Raw genomic sequence first — 27,385 nt, forward strand, 5'->3', positions numbered from 1 at the left:
CCCCTACAAACCTCTGCCTGACTGCATCTCCACGCCACTGGGACATCTAGACAGCTGCTCCTGCCAGGGGCGGGGGCCGGAGTCTCCCCTGCCTGGCACCGGGACCGGAGGTTGGGATGGGCACTGAGGGGAGGGGAACCCAGCCAAGGTCAGCCCCGTGGGAGGCCTGAAGCCCTTCCAGGGCTTGGGAGAGGGGTGAGGGAGGAAGGGAACTCATGGTCCACATCGGCTGGCTGCACTCCCATTATCTTCTCGCTTCCTCCCTGAAGCAAAGCCCTAAAAGCCCGGGCATCTTTAGACCCTTTGGAGACGCCAAGACCCAGAGAGCGCGAGCAGCTGGCTTGACAAGGCACAGCCGGTAAGCACAAGCCTGGCTGAGCAGGGGGGTGGACAGGCCGCAGGCAAGCACTGCTTCCTCCCTGGGCCTGGTTCCCCCACGCCTGCGAGACAGGAACGCAGAGATGGGATGAGGCTCCGGGGAGCCGGTGGAGAGGACAAGTGAAGGCCTCTGGGTGCACGTGGACACGGGGCGCCAGGGCGGTGGCTGACCCGGGCCAGGCCTCCAGCACGCCCGGGCCTCTCCCCTGCCTCCACCTCCTGCTCTCGGCAACCTCTCCCTTTGGCCTGCCTCTGTCTTTCTTTCCGCCTGCTTCTGCCTCTAGCTTTTGATTCTTTCTTTCCCTCTGTGTCGCAGTCTCTCTTTTTGTCTCCTCCTCTTCCTCTAGGTGTTTTTTTAACCATCTCTGTCTCCCTGTTCTGTTCACTCAATACCATCTCCCTCCTGCCCGGACCACATCCTCACCCCTCTAGTCTTATTAGGAGTCTGGAACCTGGGGTAATATTGACTCAGACCCTTGTCTGGGAGCGGTGTGTGGCCAGCAACTATGCTGTCAGCTGGCACTGTCCGAGCCGCCCTGGCTGACTTAACCCCCACAGCTGAGGCAGGCTCGGTTGGGGGGCCTGGCCTTTCGCAAACCAGGTGGCCATCTGGACACTGGGAGAGAGGACAGGGCCAGGCTTGCATTGGAGAAAGCGGCACTCGACAGATAGACACAGATAAACTCCCATCCCTGAGCTGATGCCCAGTGATGCCCTAAAAGCAGAGAGCAGGTCAGTGCAAGCTTAGAGGCTTGGGCTCTGATGGTCAAGGCTGGACAAGGCCCTTCCTGCCAGTGGGGGTGTGCTGGCCCCTCACCCCTACTCCCTTCACTCCCTTGGGCCCAGGACACAGCTTTTCATGCAAGAATCTGAAGGAAAGAGACACCTTTGTCTGAGGCTGTCCTTCTGGCTTTGCTGTCTGTTTGCCCACCTGCTGTAGGAGAATGTCAAGGGTCTCATTCAAAGCCTGAGGTTTCTGGTTTCCTGCAGTCACCAAAGGGCCTGGGAAACAGATGCGTTTGGAGTCTCTCCCAGGTTCTCCAGGGCCTGGATCGCATGTCTCTCCCTTTTCCAGCCCAAGTGCTGGGAGAGGCTGGAGGTGAGTGGAAAGGGATCCTGCTCAGCTTGGCCTCTGAAGCTGCACTCAAACTCCCTCCCCTCCAGGGCCCTCCTCACGCTGCTTAAGAGGGCTGGGTCCACAGATAGACCTGGGCTCAAACCTCAGCTCCCAGATGACCAGCTGTGTGACCTCAGCAAATGACTTTCCCTCTCTGAGCCTCAGTTTCCTCATCTGTTGTATTAAATGGAGACAATCATCACGCTTATTCCAGGATTGCTGAGAGGGTTTGCCGGATAATGTGTGTAAAGTGCTTAACGTTGGGTTTGGGGAGACAAGCAGTAAGAAATGGTGGCCATTGTTGTAGTTGTTACTACTGGCACTGTTTTTATCTTTTCCCCCTTGATAACTGCACCAGCTTTCTAAGGGGTTAACAGGTTTCATCCCTGATTCCACCCTGGTTCTCCATTATTCCCCTCACAACAGCCAGCATGATTCTATCTAAAATGAAATTAGAGCTGGCCCAGCAGTGGAGATTTCTGACTCAGAAAAAACCTCCAAGTCTTGCCTACAGGGCCCCACGTGACCTTGCCAGTTCCTCCCCATGGGACCTGCGATATCCACATCAGCCTCCTGGCTGTGTTTTCCACACCAAGACCTGTTTCTGGCTGGGAGGACAAGTGAGGCCCCACCCCAGGGCCTTTGCACTTGCTGTCCCCTCCCCCCACTACTCTTTCCCCTGACATGGCTCATTCCCAGGCTTCCTTCAGGTCCCCTCTGCCAGCTGCCCTCCCCAACTGCCTGCTCCCCCGGACAGCTCCTTCCTCCACAGCCCTTATCAGCAGCTGACTAGCTCGATGCTCCTACTTTGCTTAATGACTGTTTCATCCCACACTTTCCTGAGAACAGAGATTGTGTCCAGCACATAGCAAGTATCCAGTGAATACTGGGTAAATGAATGAACAAGAACTGCAAAGCCACTGTAAAACAGATAACAGAGATATGCACTTTTAAACAGTATCCCCAGCACTCTTTGAGCCACTCCTGAGATTTCTGAAGCCACCCAGCCTCTGCATTGGCAGGTACCTCTGTCTAGGACATCCACCATCCACTGCCATTGATGGCTCCAGGGGCACGTGGCACTTAGTGTGGCTGGCTGGGAATAAGCCAAGGCAGGGGAGCCATATTGGAGATGGGTCATGCTGGGCCATAACACCACTGTGACTTTTTTCCAAATAGAGACTTATAGAGCCAGATCATTTACCTCAAACTATACAGCTGCATTTGTGCCTGCCTCAGGACCCAGAGAACTCATCTCTGTGGGCCATGGGGACTGGGGCTCTCAGTGCATGGGACCCATTGCACAGAAATAAAATTCAGGCTCCTTACCTCCCAGGTCTGCCCTCTGCTCCCCATTAAGCCCACTGGTTCAGCCATACTGGCTCAGGCCTGTGCCTGCCCCAGGACCTTTGCACAAGCTGTTCCTTCTGTGTATATGTTCTTTGGAGTATTTTTATGATGTTTTTAATTTTAAAAATATTCAAACATTTGATACAGCTGAAGTTGATTTTCTTTTGATGGGGTGGGGACTGGGTAAGAGATAAGAAAGAGATTCAGCTTTATTTATTTTTCCCAAATGACTACCCTATCTTATGTTCTTACTGGTTCTATGTAGGAAAACTACTTATTTGTAAATGTGTAACTGGCCAGCTTGCTGACCTCATAGTTTTATAGCTGTTCAGGTGATAAAAGGTAACCATCTTCTGCCAATTCCCCTCCTCCCTTTAATTATTTACTTATTCCTCCTTAATAGGCATACCACTTATTGCCTCCTCTATATCCCTGCTTATTTTATACCTTCTTCTGCTCTCAAGGCCTGAAACAGTGAGTCAAAACCCCACCATTTACTATTCTTCTGTCCGTCTCTCCTAGCATGTCTGAGGCTTCTGGAGAAAGTTATTCAGAATACAGATATTCACTACTGTTTTGACTCCATTATGAATCAGTCTTTATCAATATAAACTGAGTCTCAGTTTACACTTTTGATTTTTGCTATCAGATTCCATAGTGAGAGTTACCACTCCCTCCCTCCGTGTCTCTCTCTCTTTCCCTGCATTTTTTTCTGGAAGACCTTCGCCCCACATTTACTCCTAACCTGTTCCTTTTGGTATCTCTTTAAGGTGTGTCTCAACAACTCATTTCACTTGATTTTGGTTTTTGATCAGATCCTAATTGAAGCAGGACCTGAGTTTCTGAGTCAGGGCATTAATAGTAAATGAGATCAATGTATTCATTAGTTTTTGCTTACCGTCATGGTCAGTGCACATTCTTGAACATATATCTCTGCCCAATTAGCCAGTGTTTTGCTATTTATAAAAAATAAGAATGGCTTAAACAATGTAGAAGCTTATTGATAGCAACATTAAACAAGCAAAATGGCATGGGCGAATGCCTTCACTGTTCACCTGAAACTATCAAAACATTGTTAATCAGCTATATCCCAATACAAAATAAAAGTTAAAAAAGAAAAGTAACAAGCAAAATAGTCCAGTAGGGGGCAAACCAGGGTTGGTGTGGCAGTTCTATGCCTGAGAGGGGGTCTAGTCTCCATCTAGCCCCAACACCATCTCCCATTTGTGCAAAATAGCTGCTGGCATTCCGGCTATCACATCTAAATTCCAGACAGCAGAATGGAGGAAGAACAAAAGAGCACATTCCCTTTGAGGAGATTTTTTCAAAGTCTCTTACACCCTTATTAGTGTTAGTGTTAGCTGTTCAGTTGTGCCCGACTCTTTGCGACCCTATGGACTGCATCCCACCAGGCTCCTCTGTCCATGAGATTTTCCAGGCAAGGATACTGGAATGGGTTGCCATTTCCTTCTCCAGGGGATCTTCCTACCCCAGGGATCGAACCCGGGTGTCCTGCACTGCAGGCAGATTCTTTACCGACTGAGCTACAAGGGAAGCCCCTACAACCTCATTGGCCTGGTCTTAATTCAAGAGCCATGTCCAGCTACAAAGGAAGTTGGAAAAGGTAGTCCTTTAGCTCAGTGGCCATTTGTCCAAACAAAAATCTAGTCTTGGTAACAATGAAAGAAGGAAGAGTGGCTGATGGAAAGCAGCTAGTAGCCTTGGTCTTGGAATATGAACGCTTCATCTTTTCTTTCCTTCCAAAGTGTTTTACTCATCCTAGGCAGAACTCTACCTGAGCTGATGTGGGTCAGCTTTTTTTCAATGAGATTCTGCCTGCCCTATAACAGGTTCTGGTCTCAGGTGGGAGTGAGCAGCCAGCATCTAATTCTGGGTCTTCTTGGACAGTACAGTGAGCTGCTAAGAAGCTACAATGAACTGCTGGCTTTTGAAGGAGATCTTTTCCCTCCTCCACTCCACTGATCCTCTGGGGCAAGACTGCCTCTGTTTTGCAGCCAGTGAGTTACCTGCCTTGGCCAGTGTAGGCTGGGAACCTTGCCTTTCCATCCAGCCCCAGCCACTGCTCCCTCCCCTCTACCTGCAGCTCTGCCTCCGCTTTGGCCCATGACGCATCTGGGTCCTGCTGCCCATCCACCTCTTCCTGACACTTTTCTCTGGGGATAATCCCTGTGTCTTTTCTGCTTGCATCCCTCACAGCACTGGGCACAAAGCAGGTGACTAAAAATCCCTGCTCATTGATTGTTTAGGGGAAAGTGATGACAAAATTCTGCCTTCAGAAACGACGTGTATTGTGGTATCAGGAAGTGTTCAGGATAACTGTGTTTTTAAATGCAATTGCCACGTTTTTTGAAATAGTAATCGTGATCATTAACATGTACACGTATGATGTATCAGGCATCATGTGAGCATTTTGCAAGTTTCATGGTCATAACAACTCTGATGTTGGTACTGGGAGCCTCTCATTTTGTACAAGAGAATCAGACACCAGAAGTTAAGCCAATTAGTGCAAGATTGAAGCCAGGATTTGAGCCCAGACGTCTGCCTCTAGACACTAGTGCAGCAAGAGCAGTAAGGTGGCTGGAGGCAGTGACCTGAGTCCAGATCTGAGAGAGAGGCCCAAGGTTGTATCCCAGCCCATAACTTATCCCCTACTAGGACTGGATCCAGGGCAAGCCACATCTTGCTCTCAAAACTGAGGACTAGGCTTGATCAGGGTTTGCAGTGTATCGGGCTTGGAGGGTCCCAGGTTGGTGCCCTAAGTTAAAGAGGGCCAAGGGTGATTGCTGCCATGTAGGCATGCTAACCTGGTGTTGTCTTCCAGAATATTCCAGAGAAGCCAGAAATCCTGAGTTTTGTTTGCCAAATCCTTTCTGACTTGCAGACGTCAGTAACTAGTTACTTACAACTCACCCCACATCAAAATAACATCTGCTGCTTGCCTGCAGCCAGTGAGTCACCAGTTCACTACCTGCCGCTAGGTCATCTGTAAAGGCTCTTCCACCGCTATCAGAACGCGAGATTCCAAAGCAGCCCCTGCCCTCCAGGGGTTTCAGTCTCCCTGGCAAATGTACCAGGACACACCCACTCCAGGAGAACCCTGAACAGAAGGGCCTGGGGCCAGCAGCCAGTGGAGGTTTCCTGAGGGGCAGAGTCCTGCAGAAAGCTGAGATGCAGATGGGTGCGAAGATAGTGCCCCAGCCAGGCTAAGACAGAAGTTTGCCCTCTCTGTGGGTCCTCTGGGCACACCCAGAGCCAGGGCTTGACCTGGGCTGTCCGTGAGGCCAGCTTGCTGGTGAGGAAACAGAGCTTTAGTGACTCGCCTAAGGCCCCCAGACAGGAGGTGCTGAAATGGGACTGAAAGCCAGTCTGGCTGCATTCCACCTCCCAGGGAGGATTGGATTTCAGAGGAAGAGAGTCTGGGGTTGGAGAGTCAGCTCTATGTATGGGAACCTGGAGAGGAAGTTCCACCCCACAGGGGCTGCCCCAGCGAGGAGTTAAAGGCAGACCGTGTGAGTTGAGCAGAACCGAGAGATCAGGGTCCTGGGGAGACGTGGGTGGAGCCATCTGCTTCAGAGGACCCAGCCTCTGCATCACCAGCCTCCAGAGAGGCCCTCCACCCCCGCAGACCCCACCCCATTCCCCATCTGTAAAAAGGATGTGATTGGACCAGTCAACATTTCTCTCCAAAATGGTACCTGTGCCAGCAGTGATTTCACGCATTACCTCCAATGGAACTTTCTTTTTTCCTTTAGTAATGTTAATATTCATATGTTAATTTTCATGCAAATTAGAAAAAAAAAACTATAACAGCAAACCTTAGAGAGCACTTTCTATGCGCCAGGTACCGTTAAGACAACATATACTCCTTAACGTTGCATCTCATTACAAACCATGAGGTCGATTTACAGAGTGGGGAAATGAGGTAGAGGAAGGCAAACTCAGTCACCCCAAATCATTCAGTTAGCTAAGAGGCAGACATGGCTTCAAGTTCAGGCAGCTGCCTCCAGTCATCACTCAAATCTGTGAACAAAGAACGCTGCCTGAAGTCCCAGCTCTACAAGGATTAAGTTGGAACCCACAGCAGTTGACTGTCAATGCTTCCTGAGGGGAATTCAGGATGGAAAAGCATTCAGCATGAAGCATTCTGTTTCAGATATACAGCCCCCAGATGCAAAACAAAGGAAGAATTATTCCAGTGACCCAGACATCCTGTATCTTCCCTTACATTGAAAAGCACTAAAATCATTAACTTGAGCTGAGTTTGTGTCTGTGTCTATGGGTGTGTGACTGGCATTAATCTTTTCTCAGACGGTAAAGCATCTGTCTACAATGCGGGACACCCAGGTTCGATCCCTGGGTCGGGAAGATCCTCTGGAGAAGGAAATGGCAATCCACTCCAGTACTATTACCTGGAAAATCCCATGGACAGAGGAGCTTGGTAAGCTACAGTCCATGGGGTCGCAAAGAGTCGGACACGACTGAGCGACTTCACTTTCACTTTCATGTATCAGTTCAGTTCAGTTCAGTTCAGTCGCTCAGTCGTGGCCGACTCTTTGCGACCCTATGAATCGCAGCACGCCAGGCCTCCCTGTCCATCACCAACTCCCAGAGTTCACTCAGACTCACATCCATTGAGTCAGTGATGCCATCCAGCCATCTCATCCTCTGTCGTCCCCTTCTCCTCCTGCCCCCAATCCCTCCCAGCATCAAAGTCTTTTCCAATGAGTCAACTGTTCGCATGAGGTGGCCAAAGTACTAGAGCTTCAGCTTTAGCATCATTCCTTCCAAAGAAATCCCAGGGCTGATCTCCTTCAGAATGGACTGGTTGGATCTCCTTGCAGTCCAAGGGACTCTCAAGAGTCTTCTCCAACACCACAGTTCAAAAGCATCAATTCTTTGGCACTCAATCTTCTTCAAAGTCCAACTCTCACATCCCGACATGACTACTGGAAAAACCATAGCCTTGACTAGATGGACCTTAGTCGGCAAAGTAATGTCTCTTCTTTTGAATATACTATCTAGGTTGGTCATAACTTTTCTTCCAAGGAGTAAGCATCTTTTAATTTCATGGCTGCAATCACCATCTGCAGTGATTTTGAAGCCCCAAAAAATAAAGTCTGACACTGTTTCCACTGTTTCCCCATCTATTTCCCATGAAGTAAGTGATGGGACCAGATGCCATGATCTTCGTTTTCTGAATGTTGAGCTTTAAGCCAACTTTTTCGCTCTCCTCTTTCACTTTCATCAAGAGGCTTTTTAGCTCCTCTTCACTTTCTGCCATAAGGGTGGTGTCATCTGCATATTTGAGGTTATTGATATTTCTCCCGGCAATCTTGATTCCAGCTTGTGTTTCTTGCAGTCCAGCGTTTCTCATGATGTACTCTGCATAGAAGTTAAATAAGCAGGGTGACAACATACAGCCTTGATGTACTCCTTTTCCTGTTTGGAACCAGTCTGTTGTTCCATGTCCAGTTCTAACTCTTGCTTCCTGGCCTGCATACAGATTTCTCAAGAGGTAGGTCAGGTGGTCTGGTATTCCCATCTCTTGAAGAATTTTCCACAGTTTATTGTGACCCACACAGTCAAAGGCTTTGGCATAGTCAATAAAGCAGAAATAGATGTTTTTCTGGAACTCTCTTGCTTTTTCCATGATCCAGAGGATGTTGGCAATTTGATCTCTGGTTCCTCTGCCTTTTCTAAAACCAGCTTGAACATCAGGAAGTTCATGGTTCACGTATTGCTGAAGCCTGGCTTGGAGAATTTTGAGCATGACTTAACTAGCATGTGAGATGAGTGCAACTGCGCGGTAGTTTGAGCATTCTTTGGCATTGCCTTTCTTTGGGATTGGAATGAAAACGGACCTTTTCCAGTCCTGTGGCCACTGCTGAGTTTTCCAAATTTGCTGGCATATTGAGTGCAGCACTTTCACAGCATCATCTTTCAGGATTTGAAATAGCTCTACTGGAATTCCATCACCTCCACTAGCTTTGTTTGTAGTGCTGCTTTCTAAGGCCCACTTGACTTCACATTCCAGGATGTCTGGCTCTAGATGAGTGATCACACCATCGTGATTATCCGGGTCGTGAAGATCTTTTTCATACAGTTCTTCTGTGTATTCTTGCCATCTCTTCTTAATATCTTCTGCTTCTGTTAGGTCCACACTATTTCTGTCCTTTATCGAGCCCATCTTTGCATGAAATGTTCCCTTGGTATCTCTAATTTTCTTGAAGAGATCTCTAGTCTTTCCCATTCTGTTCTTTTCCTCTATTTCTTTGCATTGATCGCTGAAGAAGGCTTTCTTATCTCTTCTCGCTATTCTTTGGAACTCTGCATTCAGATGCTTATATCTTTCCTTTTCTCCGTGGTTTTTCGCTTCTCTTCTTTTCACAGCTATTTGTAAGCCTTCCCCAGACAGCCATTTTGCTTTTTTGCATTTCTTTTCCATGGGGATGGTCTTGATCCCTGTCTCCTGTACGATGTCATGAACCTCATTCCATAGTTCATCAGGCACTCTATCTATCAGATCTAGGCCCTTAAATCTATTCGTCACTTCCACTGTATAATCATAAGGGATTTGATTTAGGTCATACCTGAATGGTCTAGCGGTTTTCCCTGATTTCTGACCACATATAACTCCCAACAACAAATTCATATGTATCCTGGCTCCTCCCTTACCTCTTTGGAGCAGTTCCTCAGAACTGAGAGGCTGTCTTCCTGGCTATAATCCTCACATTGCTGTTGTTCAGTTGCTCAGTCGTTCCGACTCTGGGACTCCATGGACTGCAGCATGCCAGGCTTCCCAGTCCTTCACCATCTCGCAGAGTTTGCTCAAACTCATATCCATTGAGTCATTGATGCCATTCAGCCGTCTTATCCTCTGTCACCCCTTTCCTCCTGCCTTCAATCTTTCCTAGCATCAGGGTCTTTTCCAATGAGTTGGCTTTTTGCATCAGGTGGCCAAAGGACTGGAGCTTCAGCTTAGCATCAGTCCTTCCAATGAATATTCAGGACTGATTTCCTTTAAGATTGACTGGTTTAATCTCCTTGCTGTCCAAGGGATTCTCAAGAGTCTTCTCCAACACCACAATTCGAAACCGTCAATTCTTCAGTGTTCAGCCTTCTTTATGGTCCAACTCTAATATCCATACATGACTACAGGAAAACCATAGCTTTGCCTAGATAGACCTTTGCCGGCAAAGTGGTATCTCTGCTTTTTAATACGCTGTCTACGTTGGTCATAGCTTTCCTTCATAGGGTCCCTGAATAAAGCTGAAACTCACTGCTCTTATGTTGTGAGATGCTGATTTTTTTTCAGTTGACAAACCCTCTGCACTGTTTCTTCTTAGACTGAGGGTAACAGCACAGGTGGTGTGACACAGGTAATTGGGAAGCTAGTGAAAAAGGAGAGGCTACCCATTCCAGTATTCTTGGACTTCCCTAGTGGCTCTGTTGGTGAAGAATCCGCCTGCAAGGCAGGAGACCGGGGTTTGATTCCTGGGTTGGGAAGATCCCCTGGAGAAGGGAACAGCTACCCACTCCAGTATTCTGGCCTGGAGAATCCCATGAACTGTATAGTCCATAGGGTTGCCATGAGTCAGACACGACTGAGCAACTTTCACTTCACTTTACTTAAACAGTCACAGCATGGCTCTAGAGGGCTACAGTCAGGCGGTCTCCAAGGGCCTGTCCAGAGTTGGAGCTCTATAATTTGAGAAGAATAATTCCAGACTGGAATTTTATATCAGGTAACCATATTTTTGTAACAGATAGTGTGATGTGTTTACATGGTTCACAAATCAAAGTTATATAAAAAGACCTACACTGAGATGCTGCAAATATCCCAGCAGTTTCTATGTGTCCTTCAAAGCCTGCTTTATGCGAATACAAAGAGAACATATTCTTCCTCCTCTTCCCCTAAGTCCAAAAGACCATACACTGTCCACCTGCCTTGATGTTGTTCACTTATCAACTCAGCCTTGAGGCCTGTCACCATCCATCAGCCAGTGAGCTCTCCCACCTCCCTCTCTTTGTAACAGGTGTGTGCTATTCCAACAGGCCATCATCTCTTCCACTAGCCCCTTTTCTGTGAATGGCACAAAGGTTGTCTCTTATGTTTTGCTGTTATCAACAAGACTGCAAGAAATAATAACCTCGTGTATAACTCATGGCTTTGGAACAATCTCACAGTGGGAAACGGAGTCATCGTTGATTGATGTTTCCCATGGTGAATGAAGGGGACAGTCTAAGACTTACTTGTATTTTTCCCTCTGAACTGTTCACATCCTATGTCGACTTCTCTATTGGGTCTTTTTGTTCTTAATCTGTAAAAACTCTTGACATATTAGGAAGATGAACCTTTTGTCTGTGCCTTACATTGCAGTATTTTCCCCCAGGATATCATCTGTCTTTTGATCTTCTTGTTGGTATTTTTTCATCACTTTTTGCAGAGGCTGTTTTATTTGTTTGCTTTTGTGTGTTCTAATATTTATGCAGTAGAATGTATTGTTGTAGCCATGCGTTCCGAGAAAAAAACATACTCAGAAGAACAGTGCAGCTGGTGGAGTGCAGTTTATTACACCAGCGGGCCCAAGGCAGAGTCTCCTCTTAGCCAAGGACCCCGATCAGTTTTTGTGAAAACCTTATGTACCCTAACTGAACATGCCCAAACCCACCTCCCCAAATTCCCTGAAACTAGTCTGAACAAAGGAAAAGAAAGATACAATCTTAACCTGTGATTCATATGCCTTAGGCCTAGGTAGTTAAGAGTGGACAATTATCAATAGGCCTGTGATCATACCCCAATAAGCATAATAGAATTTATGATTCTATTCGGTTACACAGACAATTAGGGTATTCTTTTAGGTGAGGGAGAGTCTAGGTACGAGCCCTGGGGCTCTTCCATGGGTGGGGGTTTCTGGTTTTCCAGTTGGTATTTCATTTCCATAGATACTGGGCATATAGCTCAAAGTCCACAGTCTGGCCCAAGATGGAGCCTGTTCTGTCTGTTTCCTCCTTCAGTATCGAATTTTTCTTTTGTGGACTCTGGATTTAGGAGTCATGATGAGGAAAGCTTTCCCTGCTGAAAGGTTAGTTATAAAGGGATTTCCATGTTTTCTGCTAATAAAAAGCCATGGTGTCCATGGAGAGGGGAGTAATAAGAGAAAACCCTGGGCCCAGAAGCACAGTCGTCTGCTATATGATGCACGTGACTTGGCTCACCTGATATTCTTCTCTGTCAAACACATTGCAGGCTGGTCTGGGGAGGGAGCTGCCTCCGGCCCAGGGCGGACGTCACCATGGCCTTCCTGATACACCTGCTGGTCTGCACGTTCGGGATGGGCTCCTGGGTAGCCATCAACGGGCTTTGGGTGGAGCTGCCCCTGCTGGTGGCAGAGCTCCCGGAGGGCTGGTATCTGCCCTCCTACCTCACAGTGATCATCCAGCTGGCCAACATCGGCCCCCTGCTGGTCACCCTGCTCCATCACTTCCGGCCTGGCTGCCTCTCCGAGGTGGCCGTTGTCTTCACCGTGCTGGGGGTGGGCACCATCGCCTGCACCCTCTTCGCCTTCCTCTGGAACATCACTTCCTGGGTGCTGGGCAGCCAGCACAGCATCGCCTTCCTAGTCCTCACCTTCTTCCTGGCCCTGGTGGACTGCACCTCCTCTGTCACCTTCCTGCCCTTCATGAGCAGGCTGCCCACCTACTACCTCACCACCTTCTTTGTGGGCGAAGGACTCAGCGGCCTCCTGCCTGCACTGGTGGCTCTCGCCCAAGGCTCGGGTCTCACCACCTGCGTCAACGTCACGGAGATATCGGCCACCACCCTGAGCCCTGAGACCACCAGGAACGTGGAGAGCCCACAGGTACCTGGCATCTCTCAGGGTCGTTGCAGCTCTGTCCTTGGTCACAAGCAAGATCTTACCAAGGGCTGGTGTTCCCTAGATGTTGGGTGGACTCGTGTTCTTGACCCGACAGCACTTTCGATCACTTGGGGGCGCTGCTGAGACACACACATATCTAGGGTGGGGCTCCTCTGAAATCCTTGCAGTCGGGTGTATTTTGAAATCTGGAGTGTCAGATTGTAGAACACACTTACCCCACGTCTAAGACAGAGCCTGTGACACGGCAATGGGCACAGCGATGCCCACAGCCCACAGCCCAGGGCATTCATGCCCCACAGGCAGATGAGGGCTATAAACAGCTTCATATCCAGTTCAAATGTTGCTGTCAACCAAGTCACGAAAACATTCTGACTTTCAGAGCCTTTCGGATTTTAGAGTTGCAGATAAGGGATTGTGAACGTCTTTATTGAAAAATTCCCCAGCTTCCACTAATGTACAACCAAGGCGGAGAACCACAGACTTTAGACATTGATAAATGTTTGGACGTTACCCCATGTGTTTACAGCATCAAACTTTCTCACTGGATATGGGACAATGTATATGTCTGATATTATCCAAACCACAGCAGTGCAGCAATGGCTGCAAACCAGTGGCCTGGGCCACCATAACAAGCAAGATTTTTTTCTTTTTTTGAGAGTTTGAATTAGTTAATAACATTCAAATGTTTTGAAATTTCACATAAATCTAGATGCATGATATCTCTTGAAAACAGTCGCCACAGGGCACCTTTGGGTGGGGCTGTTCTGTCTCAAGCCAGCCCCATCTCTGAATATGTGTATTTTCAGTTGCCAGCCCTGGAGGGCATTGAGTGGGCAGAGCTGTAGCTTCTGTCCTGACACCTCTGTGCTCTGTAAAGTGGGGACTGCACTGGCGCTGTCAGGGGACACACACAAGCTGATACAGACCCAGTGCTGGTGCACAGCGAGCATATATTATCCTCACCATAGTAGCTGTGCGTATATTATCAATCACTTACATAATAATGATAATGCCTAGTATTTATTGTATACACACAGACCTCGGAGACAATTACAGATTTGGTTCCAGACCACCACGATAAAGCACATATCTCAGCTTAACGATAGTCACACTAACTTTTTGTGTGCCTATAAAAGTTATGTTTACGCTATATGTCATTTATTGAGTGTATAATAGCACTGTGTCTAAAAAAACAATGTACATAGCATAATTTTAAAATATTTTATTACTAAAAAGTGCTAACCATCTAGGAATTTCCTGGTGATCCAGAGTTTAGAACTCAGCTTCCACTTTAGGGGATCTAGGTTCAATCCCTGGTTAGGCAATGAAGAGCCCACAAGCTGCGTGGGGCAGCCTAAAAAAAAAAAAAGAAAGTCAACTATCATCTGAGCCTTCAGTGAGTCATAATCTTTTTGCTAATGGAGGGTTTGAAATAATTCAAGAATTACCAAAATGTGACCCAGAGGCAGGAAGTGAGCAAATGCTGTTGGAAAAAGTACCAATAGCCTTGCTCGACATAGGGTTGCCACAAACCTTCAGTTTGTAAAAAAAATCACCCAGGGATCTGACTGGCCCTTGTTTTGTCTTTCCCAGGGAGCTAGCAGCACTTTGGTGTCTGAGCTCGCTGGGAGAGCGCCCTCCGTGACCCACCTGGAAAGCCGTTACCTGCCCGCCAACTTCTCGCCCTTGGTCTTCTTCCTCCTGCTCTCCTTCATGATGGCCTGCTGCTTCGTCGCCTTCTTTTTCCTCCAGCGTCAACCCAAGCGCTGGGAAGCCTCCATAGAAGACCTCCTCACCTCTCAGGTCACCCTCAACTCCATCCGGCCGCAGGAAGGGAAGGACCTGGGTCCCCCAGAGGAGAGCGGCAAGGCCCAGGGCGCTCCGGAGGAGAAGACGGCCCCCCGGCACCTGGCCCCGCGGGCGTTCATCTACGTCCTGGTGGCCTTCGTGAACGCGCTCACCAACGGCGTGCTGCCCTCGGTGCAGACCTACTCCTGCCTGTCCTACGGGCCTGTGGCCTACCACCTGTCTGCCACCCTCAGCTCCATGGCCAGCCCTCTCACCTGCTTCCTCTCCGTTTTTCTGCCTAACAGGTCTGCCCGCACCCGGCCCTGGAGAGCTCGGGTTGGGGGTGCACTTCGTGTCAGAACCCAGAATCCACCGCGCCTACCTATCAGGCTGGAGGTGGGATAGTTAAGAACACGGTGTCTGGGGCTCAAGTGCCTGGGTTCAAGTCCCGGCTCTGCCACTTGCAAGCTCTGTGATACTAGACACCTCTCTGGGCCTCAGGAATCTAATCTGGAAAATGGGGATAATAATAGCTCTTCTTAGGTTGCTGGGGGCTAATTGTGTCAACTTTTAGAGCAGTGAGTGCCTGGTGCAGGTCAGGTCTCCGTTCACCACCACTGGCCCAGGAGGAGGAATAAGCAGGCTGGAAGCGAGGGTCCTATTTACAAATAGAAACCCTGAGGCTCGGAGAAAGCATTTGCTCTGGTCTAATTCCCAGGATTTGAGTCCTGCCCTCCTGCCTCCAGTCCACGCTAGCCCTCTTACAGCTGTAATTCTAGAAGAATGGCTGGGCAAATTGATAAAATGCAAATTGAGTCAGCCTAGATTGAGGCCTGGGGTTCCAAATTTTAATAAGCAGCTTAAGTGGTTCTGATGCAGGGGCTTCAGACCTCCACAGGAGAAACACCCACCTTGGGGTCATGAAATTTTAGGTCCCCCCTGCCTCCCACCTGCTCCTCTGCCCTGCCTGTCCTTACTGCCTCTCAGCCCTGCCCATCCCCACATGCCATCCCCACCTCCCCTAGTCCTGCTCACCCCACCCCCACCCCCTGCCAGGGAAGGAGGGATCATGAGGATGGGAGAGCTGGACAGATGTCAGTTTTCCAGAAAGCTGAGTTTTCTCCCTTGGGTTTGAAAACTGTGGAGCGAAGCTGGAGATCTCTGAAGGAACAGACCAGAGACTGCAGATCTGTGGACTCTGAGATGCCCAGAATGTTAGAAATATAGAATCTGAGAGTCCAGGAATCCAAGAATCCTGAGACAGAAAGTGTCCTTAGAGGTAGGCAGCCCTCCACTCTAACCTGTCAGTGTGGATGGGGAGATCCCGGGGAAAAGGCCTCAAATGAAGGATGGTGTCCTCAGTGGTCAGACCAAGGGCTACATGGAAGGCCACCAGTGCCTCTGAGCCGGCTACCAGGGCCCCCGGATCATGTGAATCTCATCTTGTGGACCAGGGAGCTGAGGCTGGAGGGAGGAAGGGTCACCCAAGGCTGCACACTACAGTCATAGTGCCATGATCCAAGCCTCCCACTCATCTGCCCAACTTCCTAGAGTGGGTGTGAGGTGTTGCAGGAGGAAATAGCAACAGATGGTACCAGGTGGGCCCACAACCAGGGCCAGGCCCTACACACTCTGCTCCCCTGCATTCTCCCAGCCACATAAGACTCATCTCACAGGTGAAGAAACTGAGGCTTAGGGCCCAGTCTTGCAGGAAGAACTGAGATTTGAACCAGGCTTGTATAGCCCCAGAATCTGTTTGGTTTCTCCCACTGGGATGCTGGGCTCTGCTGTTAATACTCAGGATGACTTGTGCCAGTCTTGATCTCAGGAACCTCACTGATGCACTTGAACTGGGTAGCCTGGAAGTTTCCACATGGGTCTAACCTCTAAACCTGGAGAAGCTGACCACTCCATGTGGCCCCCTGGAGCTCGGGCCAGGTGGGGGAGTAGGGGCAAATGTTCAGGCTTCTCACTCCTCCAATCACGCCCCATCCCCCCAACTCTGTCCTAGGTCTCTGCCGTTCCTGGGAGTCCTCACAGTGCTCGGGACCAGCTTCGGAGCCTACAACATGGCCATGGCTGTGATGAGCCCCTGCCCCCTCATGCAGGGCCACTGGGGCGGAGAAGTCCTCATCGTGAGTGTCTGGACTGTGGCGCTGTCCCCCTCCCACCTCTACCTAGCCAAGGCCTAGGAGACCCAGAGTATAGCTCCTTCTATTGACCAAGTGCTTTGTGGTTACTTGCTCAGGAAGCCCAAGGTGGGTGTGGGGAGGAGGCGGGATGCTCTCATTGGGGAACAGAGGCTTCAGAAGGTTAGTTGGCGGGTCCAAGGTGACAGTCCAGACTCTCCCATGAACGCCACACTGCACTACGTGTATGGCAGCAGTAGCTTTCTCCCAGTTGCCCCTGACTTGATCATGCTGCGCTGTGCTTAGTTGCTCAGCCATGTCTGACTCTTTGTGACTCCATGAACTGTAGCCCACCAGGCTCCCCTGTCCATGGGGATTCTTCAGGCAACTTTGGGTTGCCATGCCCTCCTCCAGGGGATCTTCCCAACCCAGAACTCAAAACCAGGCCTCCCCCATTGCAGGTGGATTCTTTTACTGTCTGACCCACCAGGGAAGCCCAAGAATACTGGAGTGGGTAGCCTATCCCTTCTCTAAGAGATCTTCTCTACCCAGGAGTCGAACTGGGTTCTCTTGCATTGCAGGTGGATTCTTTACCAGCTGAGCTACCAGGGAAGTCCTGACTTGATCATGGGGGATGGAAAGCCATTGGGTTCTCCTTTATCCTTAGGGAGGTCAACTCAGGGGGCCCCATTAGCTCTCCTTGCACTTAGAGGCTATTCCATGGGGTTCTCTTAGCCATGTTAGGTCACCCTAGAAGTGCCCTTTGCCCCTGGGGCTCACCCCAAAGTCACCTTCACTCAGCATCTCTCCCAACGTGTCTCTGCAGGTGGCTTCTTGGGTGCTGTTCACTGGCTGTCTGAGCTACGTCAAGGTGATGCTGGGTGTGATCCTGCGCGACCACAGCCGCAGCGCCCTCCTGTGGTGCGGAGCGGCGGTGCAGCTGGGCTCGCTCCTGGGAGCGGTTGTCATGTTCCCGCTGGTCAACGTGTTGACGCTCTTCTCATCCGCTGACTTCTGCAGCCTGCACTGCTCCGCCTAAACCAGCTGAAGGGACGTGATCCATCATACGGCCCCGCCCTCATTACTAACTCCTGAAAACTGGGACACCTCGAGGCAAGGTGTGTGCCCAAGGTCACAGAGCCGGTGGTAGACAGCAGGGAGGCAGAGCCTGAGTACTTCTGTGTACAGCACAAACTCCTCTCAGGAAAGGTGGGGAGTGGTATGGGCCTCCCAGGGGACATGGAAATGCAAAGCACAGCCCACCCCAACTCTGTCACAGTGCCTGCAGTGCTAGCTTCTCAGATCTCGTTTTAGCTCTTGAGAGATGACTGTGAGAAATGAACTCTTTTCTGCCATATCAATAAACAAAGGATATCACAGCCTCCAACGATTGCAGGTGTCCAACATGAGCCAGTGAGCCCTGAGGAAACTCAGGATATGAAAACACAGGATACTGGCCCCAGATAGCTGAGGTGCATATCAGAGGGATGATTTCAGTGAGCCCAGACTCATGCTAAATACATAGAAAAGCGCTGAATTGCTTAACTTGCAGTGTCTGGTTTTCTTTCATTAACAGTAATCTATTGATGCTTCCGCTACCTGCCCTTTGTGGCAAAACTCCTATATCCTAGCTCCTCCCCTAACCTCCTCAGAGCAGTTCTCTCGGGGTTACTTGAGATGCTGCCTCCCAGGCTTGAAGTCCTAAAAATTCCCGCTGAATAAAACATAACTCTTTAACTTTTAGATTGTGAATATTTTTCATGTCAACAACGGTTCTGCAGCATCCAGCTGGATGGTGTTAGAAGGGGAACAGCTGGGAGGGTGAGTTGCTTGTTATAAGCCATGTGACCGTGGGGAAGTCACTTGATTGCTCTACGCCTCTGTTTCCTCTTCCACAAAATGGGAATTATTCACCTATGTCATAGGTTTGGCACAGGGATAAAAGGGAGAAGCACCCAGCATGTCCTGATCTGATGACCAAGAGTAATAACAGGAGTGACAATCAACAAAGCCTAGAAGTGGGTAGAAGGGTTAAGAGATGTCCCCTTCTCCATATCCTTTCCACCCTTGTTCTCATAGAGAAGCTTCTAGAAGACAGATGGCTAATGGTGGACTCTCTCAGGCATCTTGGTGTCCCAGTATGGAGGAACATTGTACCTCACCTACCCCTTCTTATTACCCCTGCTGACCCAGGAAGTCTCGCTCCTTGGAGAGTAAATGACCTCCTAAGAGGCAGAAGGAGAGGTGTGGGGTGGAGGGGCCACAGCAAGACTCTGAACATGAGTTCCCCCCACCCCATTCACTGGCTGACTCTGAACTGGAGGCAGTCCTCTGAACTGGCGGGAGGAGTAGAATGGGGAGGAGTGTGTTAGCTACCTAATAGTTTTGGGGTTTTATCTTTTTTAAAATAAATAAATAAATAAAGATATTCCTTGTTTTTACACTAAGGTCATCCTTTCAGAGAAAGTCCAACATGAATGCCAAAAAAATGTTTCAATATAATCAGCTTTCAGTTGGTTCTAAAGTGATGGCTGAGCTCAGGAATAAACAGAATCAAGGGCTTAGAGAAGGTCTGATCCTGGGACTTCTTTTCTTCACAGGTTTGTTCTGTTTGCTTACCACCACCCCTCCTTTTAATTTTGAACAGATAATATAAAGTCACATATTTCAAAAATCATAACATATAAAATGATATTTAGCAAAAAAGAAATTCCATCCCTCTCCACTTCGCGCTCTGTCCAGTTCCTCTTAACACATACACGAGCACTTTTATTAGTTCCTTGCTTATTCTTCCAGAGATTATGCAACTGTAAACAAATTCAAATATAGTCTTTTTACATAAAGAGTAGTAACTCACTGTGTACTCTGCACTTTCGCACAACAGTGAAAATGTAGTCTTCTCATTCTTTGTCATGACTGCATAGTATTCCACTGTGTGGAGCTGCCAGATTTGTTTCAACCAGCTCTCTGTAGAGAGGCATTTGAAGGTGTTGGAGACAAAATTTTAAAAATCTCCCACCAAATCCAAAAACCTCCCACAAAAGCAGAAAACATAGAAAATTGACTATTGAATATATGTTCAATGTGATTGTGGTACACATCATGGACAGTCTGCTAAAGAGACCTCAGAGGTGGAAAGAAACTCCACCCTTTTATAAAGCCCAGCAGACACAACCTGTTAACATTACATCCAGGTTCTCAAATGGCAACTCGTCCTCAAGAAAGAACCAGATGGTGCAGTTAGTCATCCTGGACTCAGCTGGCCTGCGGGCGGGCTGTTAGCTAATTGTCCTCATCCACAGGAAAGAAGAATCCATATCTTTCTATGAAGGTGGCATTGCAACTTGGAGCCAAACCTTGAAGTTAAGCTCCTCACCTTGCCCAGAGTGTGGGTGAAGGGGGCGTGGCTTCCTGATATTTACATTGCAAACAGAAGGTTCCTCCATCCTTGACAAAAACATTCCTGGATAGAAAAACTGACAAGAGGCTTGTTCAGCTTTTTAAAAAGACTCATATACAAGGGAAAAGGATCCGAGAAAAAATTTACAAGTTTTCTAAAGTAAATGCTCTAAGCGAAAGGAGCAGGGATGTCTCTTTCTCTTTTTGGTGCCAGGAAGAAATGTTTTTATTTGTATTTGCCCTTCCAAGGGCGTTTGGATTGTTTCTAGTCATTCCACCCACAAAAGATACTGGAGTGGATGATGAGCACAAAGACCATCTCTCTGTACTGACGTGGGAAGACGCTCCGAGATTAATCACACACACAGGAAGCAGATGCAGAAGAGCGGGTAGCCTGCGGTGCTAGCCATGCTAGAACATTCTGTCAAGGATGAGGTGAGAGGGCAGCGACTTGGTATCTGGAAAAGGCACCTCCATCTGACGGCCCTCCCTGTGGTTTCGCTTCCACCCACCTCCTTGGGAGTCCTGTGACCTTGACAGCCTTTAAGTTACCTTGCACAAGTCAGCTCTCCTTGGTCTCTTCCTCTGTACAATGGGGACAATAAAAACCCTGCTCTTTCAGGGTTCTGGTGAGGATTAATTACCTTCACACCTGCAAACAGTGAGCACTCAATCATTTTCATTAAAAGCTTCCACTTTGTGAGAATACCTGCTCTAGACCCTGAATGCCCCTTAACCTCAGGCCTGCCCTGCAAGTCTGACCCAAGTCACATGATGTCTTTATGGTCCAACAAAGGGCATTTCCCGGAAGAATGAGATCAGGACTCTGGACTCTGCCTAGGGTTGGCAGCGGGTGGGTATCCCTGAGGATACCCCCTGATAGAATTAAGGTTATAGATCTTAAATAGGGTAGTTACTTTGGATTACTTGAATGGGCCCAATCTAATCACAGAAGTCTTTAAAAAACAGAGAATCAGAAGAGATTCAGTGGGGACTCACATGGTGGTTCAGTGGCTGGGACTCTGTGCTCCCAATTCAGAGGGCCCCAGTTCCATCCCTGGTCAGGGAACTAGATCTCACAGTCTGTAACTGAGTTCACATGTCATAACTGAAAAAAAAAAAGAAGAAGAAAAGAAAAAAAAATCCCACATGTCACAACGAAGGTTGAAGATCCTACAAGCCACAATGAAGACCTGGTGCAACCAAATAAATAAATAAAAATAAACATTAAAAAAGAAGAAAGTCAGTGAAAGAAATAAGAAATATACAACATCATACACTTCAATAGCAAAAAAAAAAAACCCCAAACAACCCTATTAAGAATGGACACAGGAACTAAAAATATGTTTTCCCAAAAAAGACACACAAAAGGCAAAAAAAAACCCAAAAAACTATATTATACGCTTGAACGTCAATAAAAGAGTGGATCTGAAGTATTATCACCACACACAAAATAGTAACTATTGGAGGTGACAATGTGTTAACTAACCTTATGGAGGTTACAATATATACGTGTATCAAGTCATCACAGTCATACACCTTACACTTACACAGTGTTGTGTGTCAACTGTATCTCATTACAGCTGGAGAGAGAAAGGGAGGAAGGGGGAAGGGGGAAGGAAGGATGGAGGGAAGGGAAGAGAAAGGAAAATAAAAGAAAAAAGGAAAGAGGGAGAAAAAAAAGGAGGAGGAAGCAGGGAAAGAAGGAAGGAAGAGAAAGGAAAAAAAAAAGACCTGGCAGAAGTCAGAGAGATGCCAAGTGTCTTGGGTCTGAGATTCAGGAAAAACCTATATGCGAAGACCAAGAAGAGAGGCCCTGAGGAGCCGAGTACAGCCCTGGCTGACAGCCATCAAGGAAGCAGGAAGCTGTGACCACAAGGAACTTGATTCTGCTGACAACCTGAATGAGTACGGAAGTGGATTCTTCTCCTGTGTAAGGACACAGCCCTGTGGACACCGCGATTTAGCTCTATGAGACCTGTGTCCAACTTCTCACTTAAGAGTTGTGAGATAATAAATTGGCATCACTTTAAGCTGCTGCTTGAGGTAACCAAGCAGCAACAGAAAACAGGTCCAGTGGTGTGCCCTCTTGCATCCTCACAAACTCTTTAAGTTTATAAGGTGCATGACGTGTGTTATGACAGCCTTTATAAAACAGCCCCCAGAATCCGACATCACATGGCAGATGTGGAAGCAGAGGTCCAGATGGCGGAATGAATGAGCCAGTTCCCCAGAAAACGGGCTGCAAAGTCAGGGCACAGACCCTGGCTCTGAATCCAGGGTTCTTTCTAATGAGCTGTTGGCTTAACTACTGAGGTATCATACTTCAGATTTATCCTGGAGGAAGGTGGTCCCAAGAACTTGGAAACATAAAATCAGGACTGCTCTGAAGAGAGACCTGTGGAGTCAACTAAAATGGGATTGGTCATCACTGGAATCCCCGAAAAGGAAGTGCCCAGCCCCCCACAGTGTCCACCACAATGACCTAAAAGCTTCCCACTGCCACCCTTCCTGGTGGGCCAGATGCCAGGGCATGGGGCCATTCCTGCGGTCACCTGCCACAGGCCTCCCCATGCCCTGGGCTCTTCCTGAGCCTTTACTGATTTAATTCTCACAGAAGCACTATGACGTACTTCCTGTTATTATCAGTTCTATTTTGCAAATGAAGAAACTGAGGCACAGAAAGGTTAAGTATCTTATGTGACGTCACATAGCCAGTGAGTGGGGGAACCGATGCTTGGACCCAGAATGCCTAGGCTCTGTATTACCTGCTCTTTCTGCATCAGAGACACGAGTCTCAAAGCATGTGAACCAGACAGGAAAACCTTGGCTTCAGACAAGGACACTGGGCCACAGAGAGATACAGCTCCTTCTCGGTTCATTGTCATTATCATCTGGTTTGAAATAGAAACAGAAAACTCCAGTCCACCCCTTGGCCCCAACTCTATCACTCCACAGGACACACACACACACACACACAGACTCCTCCGGAACTGAAATGAAGAGACGAGGAATTAGTGCTTTTGTAGGCAGAATGTGCAGAGACTAGTGCTATCCCTTTAAGAATGAGTAGCTGAGGCACTGGAACTTGCCAGAGCTGTGTATCAAGTACATCAAGTTGTGTATCATGTATTATAATTCTGGTTTTGCAATGGCATGGTCTTTCCTGATTCACTTCATGATGTTTATAGAGGTAAAACCTGGGGGAAGACGTGAGACATACAGAAAACATAAACCAAAATGCCAGATGTAACTGTAGTTCTGACTGGACAAAAATATCACGCTCTAACAGGAGACACATTCTAGATTCAAAGATACAGACAGGTTGAGAGTTAAAGGATGAATATATGTATCATGCAAACAGCGATATCAGAGGGTTACTCCATCAGGATGATATAAAAACTATAAACATATATGCACCCAAAATATGTGAATATATAACAACCGAGCCCAAAAATATATGAAGCAAAAATGGACAGAATTAAAAGGAGAAATAGACGATTCAATAATAATAAGTGGGCCCTTTAATATCCCACTTTCAATAATGGATAGAACAACTAGGCAGAAGATCAACAAGGAAATAGAAGACTTGGACAACACTATAAACCACTAGATCTAAAAGACATTTGTAGAATATTCCACCCCAAAACAGGAGAATACATTTTTCTCAAATGCACATGGGAAATTCTCTAGGATAGACAATATGTCAGGCTACAAAATGAATCTCAATAAATTTTAAAAGATTGAGATCACACAAATAGCTCCTTTTACCACCAACTCTAAGAAGTCTGTGGAATGGTTCCACATGAAGATTTAGCCAGAGGATTTCATAGTGGTTGTTTGAAAGCTGGAAGCTTCTAGAAAACTTTAGGGCCTCTATCTAAGCATTACCTCATGTCACCCTACAGTGAGCATTAACTTAGTTAACACTTGAGAAGCACTTACAAATGTGCCTGGCATGTGGTAAGCATGTGATAAATTTTAGATGTTATAAGTCTCACAATAATATTATGGGGCAAGCTTCAATATTTCCCCTATTTTACAGGTGAGGAGATAGAGACTCACAGATGCACAGTAAGTTGCCTGAGGTCACACAGCAAATAAGCAGGGATCCCAGATTAGAAGTTCGTTAGACTTCAAAGCCCCATGCAAATGCAGAGGGGCAGGTCTCAAGACTTTCATCACCATGTTATTTTCAGTAGCTTAAAATTGGAAACTGCAGAGGTCCACCAACAAAGCTGTTCTGTAACCCGGCACACCCAATCAGGCAGTGCTTTGCGCTGGTTACAAGAAACGAGGCCACCCTGTATGTAGGGACATGGAACCATCCCCAGGGCATTTTGTTCAGTAAAAAGAACATCTGAAGAAAAGTTCCATAGCCCACAGGAAGCAAAGTCAAATCTTCTGTAAAATCTAAGTTCGTATGTGTGTGTGACCTAGGAAGGCTCCTGTGAACAAATGAAGGTGATTTAAACAATAGGATCTATTTATAGAATGCTTCCTTTCTTTAGACTGTTCTTTTTGTAGAGTTTTGAAATAACACATGCTCAAAAAAAAAAAAAATTCAGAGTACAGCAAATTGTCAAGAAGAAAAAAGGAATCATCAGAAATCACTTCCTCTAGAATTAATTAGGCTAACATTTTGGTATCTATCTTTTCAAGTCCTCTTTCTGTGTGACTGAGAGTGTGTGTGAGTGTGTATGTGTGTGTATATATGTGTGTGTGTATATATATATATGGTTTTTCCAGTAGTCATGTATGGATGTGAGAGTTGGACTATAAAGAAAACTAAGCGCCGAAGAGTTGATGCTTTTGAACTGTGGGGCTGGAGAAGACTCTTGAGAGTTCCTTGGACTGCAAGGAGATCCAACCAGTTCACCCTAAAGGAAATCAGTCCTGAATATTCATTGGAAGGACTGATGCTGAAGCTGAAACTCCAATACTTTGGTCATCTGATGCGAGGAACTGACTCATTGGAAAAGACCCTGATGCTGGGAAAGACTGAAGGCAGGAGGAGAGGGGGACAACAGAGTATGAGATGGTTGGATGGCATCACCAACTCGATGGACATGAGTTTGAGCAAGCTCCGGGAGTTGGTGTTGGACTGGGAAGCCTGGCTTGCTGCAGTCCATGGGGCTGCAAAGAGTCGGACACAACTGAGCAACTGAACTGAAATTATATATATATAATATGCTTACATATGGAGAAACATACATATACAAATCTCTGGAGCAGGAACTGGCAACCCACTCCAGTATTCTAGCCTGGAGAATTTCATGGAGAGAGGAGCCTGGCAGACTACAGTCCATGGTGTCCCAAAGAGTTGGACACGCACACATATACAAATATGAGAATTCCATTGTGTAACAAAATGTGCCCCACATTATAAAAGCTTAATAAACAGAGAAGTGTATTTCTCTATCACATTAAATCTGGGTTCCAGGCAGAGTGTTGTTCCACAATCATCACGGTTTCAGCCTCCTATTTTTTTGCTGTATTACTCACAACCTGTGGCCTCTCTTCAAATGGGTAGCATGACCATCAAGTGTGTGGGCTCTGGTCCTAGACTTCCTGGTCTCAAGTCCAGGCTCTACTGTCTACTAGCTCCGTGATCTTGAGTTAGTCACTTAACTTCTCAGCTCCTCAGTTTACTCATCTATCATAATGCTACTTCATAGCATTATTAGGAAGATGATGTGAATAAATGCAGATAAAGGTCTCAGAACAGTGCCTGCTCAATAAATGTTAGCTGTTTTTATTATGTAACTTCAGAAAGGCAACCATGTGTCCAGAAAGAAAGAGAGGGAAGGGAGGATGCCCACCCTGTACACAGTGTGGGTGGTTCTGCCTGGACATGAGCCCAGCTGTAAGCAAGATGCTGGGGGCGTGGACAGAATCCCACACATCTGAGCGAGAGCGAATCTAAAATTATAGTGTGCAAACCAATGCAATGGCTACCACACTCTGCCACTCTTTATGTTCAGTGTATTTATTACTGCAAAGGACTCTATTCAGAAAACTGCCAATGCCTTATTTCATCAGAGATTGAAAGGATTTTTCAGTGTTTTTTAAAAAATGTGTTTACTTTCAATTTTCTCCTCACCCACGTTAAATGCTCTCCCCCGCAGTAACTATCGTTTCAAAATGATAAGGGCTAGAATAAATGCTAGGGACTTTCCGAAGGTTGTTGAGCCGATAGTTGGGGAAGCCAGAGAGAGACTCCACCTTGAGGACTCACAGTTCAGTGCTCTTTCTTCTTCGATCCGAGCCCTGGGGGACAGCCATGACATTCTCCCACGGACCCCCGACCTCCGCTCCGGCTCCTTCCTGAGTGGAGGGGAGGGCAAGTCCACATGTAGAACTTGAACATACTCTAGAAGGGTGTTTGGAGTGAGGAGAAAGGGGAGATGGATTCGAATCCTACCCAGCTTCACAGCTAGCTCTGTGTGACCTCCCTGAGGTTGCTGCATGAAGGTGACACTATAGAGGTTGACACCTACGTCGACCTATGTGTAGGTGCGCACAGTAAGAGCTCCAGAATTTATTCCCTTCCCGCCATGTAGACAGGGAACTCTGGATGCAATGTAGCTTTGAGCCAGCAGGTGGCGCTGCAACCCAAGAAGCAGGAGAAAGGGTAAGAAAAAGGGTCTGTCTGGAGGGTTGATCAGCTAGGGTCCTGCTGACCGGAAGGCGGGGTCGGGGGCTCATCCAGAAGGAAGGTGCCCTCACGAGTGCCTGTCACGCCCACACGGGCAGACACACCCAGCATCTCACGTAACTGCCTAACCAACAACCAACCTTACATGAGAAGGAGGCCTTCCCATATGAGATCTTGAATCCTCACAACTGCGCTATGAATAGTGCCAATGCGATCCCATTTTACAGGTGAGGAAACTGAGCCCAGAGAGGCAAAGTGAGCTGTACTAGGTCAGAGAGCAAGTCCATGTCAGAGCAGGGATTTGGGCTATGCCCATAATAATATTAACAGCCAACCCTAGCAGAGCAGAAAATGTTCTGTTGGAACAGCTAACACTGTTCCAAGGCCTTCTGTACACATTAACTCAATAAATCATAACAGCCCTATGAAGTAGGTATTAGCATTTTTAGTTTCAGTTTACAGAAGAGAAGATGAAGGCACTGAGAGGTTGGGCCACTTGCCCAAGGCCACACAGCCAGAGCATAAGAGCTGAGATTTTTAACTCCAGTGTCTCTGCTCTAAACCACTGCACTCCTTAGCCTTCTGAGGACAGGCATATGGGATGCATGGACACACCCCTTCCTGTGCTCACATTCTTAGCCAGGGCGGTACCGAGTGCAAGGTC

General features: G+C 47.6%; 1 protein-coding gene across 1 annotated transcript; it reads left to right on the forward strand.

The window, feature by feature from the left end:
* Positions 1-215: 215 nt before the first annotated feature.
* Positions 216-17,703, forward strand: SLC52A3 (solute carrier family 52 member 3). The gene is made up of 5 exons (XM_052651305.1): positions 216-358; positions 12,117-12,729; positions 14,341-14,840; positions 16,547-16,670; positions 17,491-17,703. Exons 1-5 carry the CDS (start codon positions 216-218, stop codon positions 17,701-17,703), a joined length of 1,593 nt encoding a protein of 530 aa, XP_052507265.1.
* The last annotated feature ends 9,682 nt before the right edge of the window (positions 17,704-27,385 follow it).

The sequence above is a fragment of the Budorcas taxicolor genome, chromosome 13 (genome assembly GCF_023091745.1).
Source record: "Budorcas taxicolor isolate Tak-1 chromosome 13, Takin1.1, whole genome shotgun sequence".
NCBI classification, from domain to species: Eukaryota; Metazoa; Chordata; class Mammalia; order Artiodactyla; family Bovidae; genus Budorcas; species Budorcas taxicolor.

Excerpts from the sequence above, each read along its gene's own strand:
- SLC52A3 (XM_052651305.1), top strand. The coding sequence starts at position 216 with ATGGTCCACATCGGCTGGCTGCACTCCCATTATCTTCTCGCTTCCTCC. Across the intron at positions 12,730-14,340 it reads GGAACGTGGAGAGCCCACAG|GGAGCTAGCAGCACTTTGGT; the intron begins GTACCTGGCATC and ends TGTCTTTCCCAG. Across the intron at positions 16,671-17,490 it reads GGGGCGGAGAAGTCCTCATC|GTGGCTTCTTGGGTGCTGTT; the intron begins GTGAGTGTCTGG and ends GTGTCTCTGCAG.